We start from the raw sequence: 8,745 nt of genomic DNA on the forward strand, positions 1-8,745 counted from the left end.
GGAGACTTGAATCACCGTCCAGTCGCCTTTTTGTGACCTTGCTGGGTCCCCACAGTCTCCCCTGGGATGGCAGAGCCCTTGATGGATACTTAAATAGAGTGCTTTGCCTTTGGATGACTCCACCTTGGATGATCTGTTGGTTTGGGAGGCCCACCCTCAGGCATATGGTGTCCCTGGAGATGTCCTCTGCTCTCCAGGGGTCTCCGGTTTCCCCTCCAGAAATCTGGGTGGCTACCATTCAGCTCTGCTGCATGTGGGAGAGAACTAAGGAGGCACTGAAGAGCCTGTTCACCATCTCCAGGGGCACTGGGCGCCCACAAGTGAGAGCTGAGTCCAGCCCTCACTCCCCAAAACATCTCCCTGGGCCCCTCTCCCTGAGCCCACTGAGAAGAAAACTCAGTAACAGCCGTGGTAAGTGTGGTTTCAGGAACCTAGCTCTGACTCCAGTGGGAAAAAGATCCTAGCCTTCAGGACCTGCCCTTTGGAGAGCTGCTTTTTTGTTACAGAGATGCTCCTTGGCAAGTCAGCTCTGAAACTGATAACACATTTAGCAAAGCCTCTCTGTTATTTGGCACAGTAGGATCACACTTCTGGCACAGGGGTATGGAAGATGTGTTGGCAGTGTGCTGCACGGCATTGAGAAACCCACTGCCCCAGGCAGCTGCTGCCATTCTGGCACCTGCTCTGCTCTTCAGGAGGGTCCTGCAGTGCAGAGGTTTGCAGATGGCAACGTAGCGGTCACAGGACATTGTGGTGAGCAGAGAATGCTCTGCACCAAACAGGAAGGATGAAAAGAAGACCTGTGCAGCACATCGTGCATAAGAGATGGCCTTGATGTCCCACAGGATATAGGCCATGGACTTGGGGAGAGTGGTAAAGATGGAGCCCAGGTCGAGGAGGGAGAGGTTGAGGAGGAATAATTACATGGGGGTGTGGAGGTGGCAGTCACAGGCTACAGCAGTGATGACGAGGCCGTTGCCCAGGAGGGCAGCCAGGGAGGTGGCCAGGGAGAGCCAGAAGGTCAAGAGCTGCAGCTCCCATGCGTCTGCAGATGCCGGGACCCCGGGCAGGCTGAGAGCTGACCCTGGCCGGCGGCAGAGTCCCTGCCCCAGCACACAGCCCCTGGGGTGCAGGGACCCTGCTCTGAAGGACAGCCCTGGGCACTCAGTGATGGAGGGGGCTGGGGTGGGGCTGCCAGAAGAGGGACAACTTGCCAGCTTGGCAGAGTGCGGGTGCCTGGTTTTCAGGCCCTGAGGTGTCTCAGGAGGGGCAGGCTGGCCTAAAGCTTCTCTCCTCCTCCTCCCCTCCGGGCTTTGTGTTCTAGCGGGACAGCTGGGGCTTTGTCACAAGGGCACCCTGGGTCCGGGTGTGCTGTCCTGCAGGCAGCGGCAGAGGCCGGGAGTGACACTGTCTGCTCAGCACTCTCAGCGTGTTCCCCGTGGGAAGGACACCGTGGCACTGGGATTATTGTTCCAGCATTCTTTTTTAAAAAGCTTTGTATTGAAATATGGCCCTTTTCCAGAGGTCAAATGCCACTTCTCCAAGGCTCAGCAGCACCAGCAGCACAGTGACTTCAGGCTCCATCTTGATGTCTGCATATTTCTTGACAAGACAAAGATGGTCTCAGCAGCCAGGGACCTGACTGAGAGTTCGGTGTCTTCCACCAAGGGCTGCAGGGCTGCAAGAGAAGGAAGCAGAGCAGACATGAAACTCCACTGCCTGCAGAGACCCACAGGAGTCCCCTCCAGACCATGCCAGCCCCACCCATCTCCTTCCCTGGCCAGGAGGAGCAAGTGGGACAAACAGACCAGCTGGAAGCTGCTGCTCAGGAATTCCCCATGTGCCCCTGACATGTTCCTCTGCCCCTGGAGCATTTTCCTGCAGCCAGGCCAAGCCTGGCAGCACCCTGGCCAGGCTCTGTCCCCTGCCCCACCAGCCCTGGCCAGCACAGCACTGCCCCTGCTCACCGTTGCAGATCTCCCTCATCTTCTTCTTGCTTACGTTCCTCAGGTGCTCCACACCAAGCCCTAGGCACAGAACTCCCCGTGAGACTTCTGCTCCCCAGCACACTCCCAGCAGCACAGCCCCCAGCCCTGCCAGCTCGGCTGCACGCCCTCCTCCCCCTCAGCAGGGCTGACCCCAGGGCAGGACTGTGCCCAAGGGCGGTGGCACTGACCAAGGCCCCCAGCAAGCCCAAGCCCACCTGCATGGTGGGCCCTGCGGGGGTGGGGGGGGTGGTCTGGGGCAGGGCTGCCAGAAGAGGGACCCCGGGGACAGTAGCTTACCAATGAACCCGACGGCCGCCTCTCGTATGGTGGCCTGAGTGTCCTCCAGGTATGGCAGGCTCTGACACAGGTATTCTTCCACCCTGCTCCTGTCGTGCGCTAACTGAGAAAGCACAAGAGCACGGGGCTGGTACGGACCCTCCCCAGCCAGCCATCCGCACCAGTCCCTGCTCCCAGCACCCCCTTCTCCCCCGGCAATTCCCATCTCCCAGCCAGAGTCCGGTGGGGCTGAGGTTCAGAGAGCGCCACAGGCAGATTGCGCCTGGGGGTGGCAAGACCTCTCTGTCCCACTGCCAGGGCCCACGGGTGCCAGGTCTCCTGGAGGAGAGCTCTTGGGGACATCTGTGCTTGGAGGCAGGGAAGGAGGGTGCAGCTCCAGGCTCTGGGCTCCAGGCTGGAGCAGGGCAAGCAAGGCACAGCTGCACAGCCCTCCCCACGGGCACGGGGGGCAGCCCTTGTCCAGCCAGCCTGGGGTCTGGGGACTGTCCTCACCAAAAACTCTCCAACCAGCCGTGTGTGATACGGCTCAGGCATGTAGTTGGGCATCCTCCACCCCAGGAACTCTGTACAGGCAACGAAGGTGTCCCTAGAGGCCTGCAGAGAAGCACAAGATGGGAGATGGCATCAGAGCCCAGGGAAGGAGACCTGGCATCCTCCTCCTCTTGGCCACGCTCTGTGTCATTCCCAGTCCCTTTTGGGAAGAGGCAGAAGGGGACAGAGTCTGAACCGGGTTCAGTGCCCAGGGCAGGGACACAGGGCAGCCACCACCTCAGGCATCTCACACTGCCGGCCTGCAGAACAGGGATCCTCAAGAGCTGCTGAGCTGCCACCAGGGATGGGGGCAGAGTGAAGGGCAAAGGTGGTGTGGGCCCACGGCTGTAGGCAGCGAGGGCTGGAGTCCCAGAGACACCGGGGCAGGACGGAGCTAGCAGCATGTCCCATGGACACCCCCAGCAGGACGCTTGGCTCCCCAGCTGGGGCTGCCCCAGCTCCTCCGTGCCCAGGCTCCAGATGGGCAGAGCTTTGATCCTGGGCATCAGGGCCAGTCCCCTTCGGGCTGCATCTCCCTTCCCACAGCTTTCCCTGCCCCAGTCTGGGGAACGGGGAACAAGCTGGCTCTGTGACTGTGGGCTGCTGCTGAGCCCTGCTGGACCAGGCAGAGCAGGTCTGGGAAATGTCTGTGCCAGGTTCTCCGGCCCTGCTCGTGCCGGGGCTGCAGGAAGCCTTCCTCTGGGCTGTGCTGAAGGAGAGCTGAATGGGGAGAGTGGGCCCGCAGGGGACCCCACCTCCCCATCCACCTCTGAAGCGGGCAGCAGCGGGGAAGGAGGAAGGCAGCAGTGGGATCAGTGCAGGGAAGGACCGGAGCAGTGGGACCCTGAGGTGACACGCATTCCCAGACTCTGACATCCAGCGGCCCTTGCCTCTTCTGCCCAGACCACCCCCATGGTGTCAGCACTCCCTTCTCCATGACAATACTTGCTGGTCACTGCACCTTGGCCACGCTCTTGATCTGGTCATTCCTATGCAGGAACAGTGGGAGAAGGACACTCTGCACTTTCTTTGCCATCTTTTTCTTCTGTCTCCCCACCACAGTCTTCACCACGTCTTTGAAGAGTCTGATGGAGATCTCCCGCAGCTGGCTGGACTCCTGGTAGGGAGGAGGACAGAAGGACTTCAGCAACAGCCACTCCCTGCCCACAGTGAGCAAGGGCATTAGCGTGGCTGATGGGAGGGGAGAGGCTCTGCGGTCAGATCCTGAACACAGGAACTGTGGACCAGATCTGCAGCTGGGCTGGAGGGCAGCCCTCCTTGCAGAGCACCCATCTGTAGGGCTGAGGCTCCCACAGCAGCCTTACATCATCAAAGAGGGGCAGGAGCTTCTCTGCCAGCTGCAGAGCGATGAGGCTGGCCTCCTTCCTCTTCATGTGACCCATCATGTTCCTGAAGAATTCCAGGGACTTCATCTTGACATCAGTGTTGGCATGCCGCAGGGTCTCCATGATGTCTGGCAGCAGGACCTGCATTTTTCTGGCCTGTAGAGAACACACAGTTTCCTTATTGTGCAGCAGTGAAGACCACCCTGGCAAAATTGTGCTGGTCGCTGAGCACCAGCCTCCCATCCAGCTCCCCAGCAGGTGCCACAGGAGCCGGTCAGCGCAGCAGCCTCTTGGCAGGCCGTGGCCACTGATAGGGAGCATGAGGAAGGGAGTGCAGGAGAGCAGTGTCCCCTGCTCAGCCCACCCCCTTTTCCAACCGGCCTGAGGGCTCCCCAGGCACCCACCAGCCCCAAGCTGCCACTGGAGCTGCTGCCTCTCCCATCCCTCTCGGCTGCCTTGAAATGGCTTCAGGTGCCCGAGAGAGCTGGCTTCGGGAAGGAGGGAAGAACAAGGCCTGACAGGGCTCACGGGCAGGGCAATCCAGCCATGGGGTACTTACATCCATCAGCCAGGACTCAGGGTCTCTAACGGCCATGTCCAGGACATTGCTGCCCATCTGCCTGGCATAGAAGTCGTCTGCTGTCAGGGCCTCAGTGGCCACAAGGACAGTGTCTGTCGCCTGAGAAGGCTGGAGGGATTCTTCAAATACCTATCCGAAGAAGGAAGGGAGGGAAGGCATGTCACACTGAGCAGCACCCTGATGGTGCTGCTTGGCTGAGCAGCACAAACAGCTCTGGTGCCCAACAGTGCTGGCAGCAGTGCCTGTAGAAAAGCTGGCAGCAGGGGCTGCAGTCTCTGCAGGGTGGAGGATGAGAGCAGAGGGCCCCCAGGGTGAGGGAGGAGGGTTGGGGTCATGGGCAACATGTGTTGGTCCTCTGCAGAACTAGGGGCTCGCTGGTGGCCAGGAGGGCTGGAGCTGCTGCGGGGGCCACCCTTGTGGTAGGCCCTGCTCAGGGACAGCAGCAACCATCTCACCCGGGACAGCGAGGCCGTGCCAACCACTGATTCTGGGTCTCTTTGCTCACACAAGCCCTCTGCTGATCCCACAGACCAGAGTCCCAGCAAGGGGGGAGCTCATTACCAGCATCACGTCGCTGCTGTCGAGCGGAGGAGGCAAGCGGGTGCTGTCAGCATCCCATCCCGCTTGCAGGTCTGGATGCTCCGGATTCTCCTGCTCTGGCAGTGTCTCGGCTACATGGAGTGGAAATACAGAAGAGTCAGTAAGGACACACCAACAGTGAAAAGAGCTTTAAACTCAGCACGGCTGGGAAGGGAGGCTGTGCTGGAGGCGGCTCCCAGCCCTGAGCAGCCCTGCCATTCAAGCACCGCTGGCACCCCTGCCCACGGGTCGTCTGATTCCAGTGTGCCGAGGAAATGGGACCCCAGCACCGAGCCGGTCGCCCACTCTGGCTCCGGCCCTGCCCAGCCCCGGGGGGCCCTCACTCACCAGCCTGTAGCAGCTGCACCATGGACACATCGCAGAGCTCCGGCAGAGAGCTGCTCTCCTGGGCAGCCTCCACCTCCTCCAAGGCCACCCTGGGGTGGCTGGCAGCTCTCTCTGACATGCTGCAAAATGCAGAAAAGTAGGGAAATGCCTCAGTGCTGTGGGACTGCCGGGCGTGGCAGGGAAAGACGTGGGCTGCGCTGGAGGTGCCCTCGCCAGCTCCGTGCTCCTGTCTTGTCCCGTCACTGTCTTGTCAGACACTGCAGGGCCGCCGCCACGCTGGCGGCTTTTGTAGGGTGTCACAGAGGTGCGTCACAAAGGGCCCCACTGTGACCCGCCACCAGGGCCAGCTGGGCGCGTCACAAAGGGCCCCACTGTGACCCGCCACCAGGGCTGCGAGGGGCGGGGCGTCCACTGCAGGTAGTAGGGAGACAGCTTGCCACTGGCCCACGGGTCCTCCCAGGGTGCCCCCAGGCCTCCACCTGCCCTTATGTCCCCTCAGGACTTTCCCGTACCCTCTGGCTCATCATCCCTGAGCCCGGTGTTCACACGCCCTGGCATGGCCCTAGCTTCTCCCCTTCCATGTAGTGCTCTCTTTGCAGATCTACAGTTTCTGTCATCTCACAGTTAAGTCCTTCCCCCCCACACTCTGAAAATCTCTCTCAGCACCAGGAAGCCAAAGATGGTTACGCCTGCTCCTCTCCTCCAACTGCTCTCCGGGGATACAGTTGTCAAAGGGACTCTTACAGTGTCTATCGCTTACCAGATGCTGTCAGAATAGGAGACCCAAAAGAAATATCCTCTCTCTTTTCTACACTGCCCTAACATGTCGAATCGGGGCCCTCACCTACAGCCTAAGAGACACAGAACTTGATGGGTCAGTCAGAAAAGTCTTCTCTAAACACATGGATTTCACTGGGATCCAAATCACGCCTGATTGTTCTGAACAGCTTCTGAGCTGCTCCTTATTCGTGCCTTTAGAGATTTCTCCACATTTCTAAGGTGGGCAGTGAAGAGGATAGACATTTTAGGATGGTGTCTGCCATCTCATTGCTTTTTTTCACATAGCACTCTAATACTATCTGCTGTTCCATCAATGTCTCTTTTCTAATTCAGTTGACGTACTTGCAGTTGCCCTTTGTAGTTCAGCAACCCCTAACCATGGGATAAAAGCTCGTACAAGCAGGTGGGACTTAGCACCACACTCTATCAGAGGGCTGTAACGCTTTTTCTCATGTATATATGTAGTTATGAGCTACAGAGGCAGAAGAGAGAATGGTTCTAACCTGTGCGGATGCTATGAATGCACCTAGAATACCCTTCCCATCCCAGGGTGAGGGTAAACACATGAACACCCTTTCTCCACAGATACAATATTGCCCCGGTAGTTGTGTCAATAGAGTAGTAGAATCTTCAAATAAATCTTAACCATGCAAACCGTTTCCTGTAAAAGGATTAGCATGTGCTGGATCGGATTGTTTAGGTAAGCCAGTAAGGCTTGGACCCAGATTAGATGACTCGGATCAATCAGGATCCCACAGGAAACCAAAATTTTACAGTTCTCTTTCCTTTGATTAGGGCTTCCTACAGAGTACCAAGTTCATTTACCTGTGAACATCCACATTGCTTTGGAGTTTGCAGAGCTCAATAAAGCCTGTCCCAGAACAAATTAAAATGGGATGTCTCATGGTAATAGCTTTCATGGAAGGGTTTTTAAACTCTTATTAGTAAGAAAAGTGTAAGATTAGTAAGCATATTGTAACGAAGACAATTCCCTCTTGAGTTTTAAGTAAGGATATAGTTCAGTCCGTGTGCAATCCATACGTAACAAATCATTTTCCACTTTCCTGTTGTTGAATTTTTACAGAGGGTTAGCACGTTCACAGCCAGTCCACTAGCTCTGTGTAGGTTGCCGGCTGTGGGTAGTTTTGTCCCTGCAGTGGGGGATGTTCCCTTGGTGGCAGGCAGATTTCCTGCTTCCATTTCTAGACTGGTCACATCTTTCAGGAGGGAGTGATGGATCCGTTTAGATTTTTCTTCCACCTTTACTGCTGAGAAAGCAGTACCCAAAACGGTGCCTCCCACCAAGGAGATAAGTTACCCTTTCTTTTGTGTACTTTTACCCAAACATAACTCCCTAGATTGAAGACGTGCAGAGCCCCTTCTAGAGATACTGGTTGCCGTAGCTGTGCCCAGGCCTGACTGTATTTTAATCATTTCTGTACCTGTAAAATATACTGGGTCACAGTTTAATTTCCTGCTACTAAACTTAGTGAGCGGGTACATCAGTTCTGGGGAGCTGCCTCAGTCTTCCGAATAATAATTCATAGGGAGACAGTTTTGCTAAATGGCGCCCCAGTACAATTTGTGTAGCCAGATGTGGGACATGGCTGGGGCAGAGCAGGGGTCCGGTGCTGAGAAGGCTGCAAGAGTCATGGGGGATCTGTGATCTGAAGGCTGTTGTTGGAATCGTAATAGGAGGAACTTTCCTACTACCCCTGACTGTAGCCTTTCCCATGCTGTGCCTGTGCAATGGGGCCATGGAACGGTGTATGGGCAGCACGGCTGGACCAGCACAGGGACAGGGTGCTGACAGGGGCCACAAAGCAACTACCAGGAGGTGCCAGCAAGGACAGGCTACCAAGGAGGAATTTCTATATATTGCCTTTGTTGTGGAGGCATGTCTGTAGGAAAGGCAAAGCTCACCTGGAGGTGTTGATCACAAAGGAAGTTAAGAGCAAAAAGAGCTTTGATCATCTCAGAGAGATCAAGGCTGAACAAGGAAAATGCAGGGCTGCTGAATGAGGAGGGAGATTTAAAACCAGCAGACACAGGTGGAGCTGAGGGACTCAATGCCTTCTCTCCCGGAACCTTTACTGAAATGGTGTGCCAGGCCTCTGTGTTCAAGGAAAGGGTTCAAGGAGGAGGACAGCACATATTGCCAGGAACCTCATGAAATCCCACAAGGACAAGTGCCAGTGTCTGCCCCTGCGGGGGACTGCCCCCGGCAATGGCACAGGCTGGGGGCTGCCTGCCTGGGAGCAGCCCTGTGGGAAAGGTTTTGGTGGTCAGGGAGCTG

General features: G+C 57.0%; 1 protein-coding gene across 1 annotated transcript; it reads right to left on the reverse strand.

The window, feature by feature from the left end:
- Nucleotides 1-1,612: 1,612 nt before the first annotated feature.
- On the reverse strand, nucleotides 1,613-5,787 carry LOC141948977 (uncharacterized). Its single transcript, XM_074882088.1, has 9 exons — nucleotides 5,670-5,787; nucleotides 5,304-5,413; nucleotides 4,722-4,871; nucleotides 4,142-4,318; nucleotides 3,778-3,933; nucleotides 2,778-2,879; nucleotides 2,286-2,384; nucleotides 1,968-2,027; nucleotides 1,613-1,678 (listed from the first exon to the last, which is right to left on the reverse strand). Exons 1-8 carry the CDS (start codon nucleotides 5,785-5,787, stop codon nucleotides 2,007-2,009), a joined length of 933 nt encoding a protein of 310 aa, XP_074738189.1. The 3' UTR covers nucleotides 1,613-1,678; nucleotides 1,968-2,006.
- Between the last annotated feature and the right edge of the window lie 2,958 nt (nucleotides 5,788-8,745).

This window comes from Strix uralensis, chromosome 12 (assembly GCF_047716275.1).
Source record: "Strix uralensis isolate ZFMK-TIS-50842 chromosome 12, bStrUra1, whole genome shotgun sequence".
Classification (NCBI taxonomy): Eukaryota; Metazoa; Chordata; class Aves; order Strigiformes; family Strigidae; genus Strix; species Strix uralensis.

Excerpts from the sequence above, each read along its gene's own strand:
- LOC141948977 (XM_074882088.1), bottom strand. The coding sequence starts at position 5,787 with ATGTCAGAGAGAGCTGCCAGCCACCCCAGGGTGGCCTTGGAGGAGGTG. Across the intron at positions 4,319-4,721 it reads CTGAGTCCTGGCTGATGGAT|GCCAGAAAAATGCAGGTCCT; the intron begins GTAAGTACCCCA and ends TGTTCTCTACAG. Across the intron at positions 2,028-2,285 it reads GGCGGCCGTCGGGTTCATTG|GGCTTGGTGTGGAGCACCTG; the intron begins GTAAGCTACTGT and ends TTCTGTGCCTAG.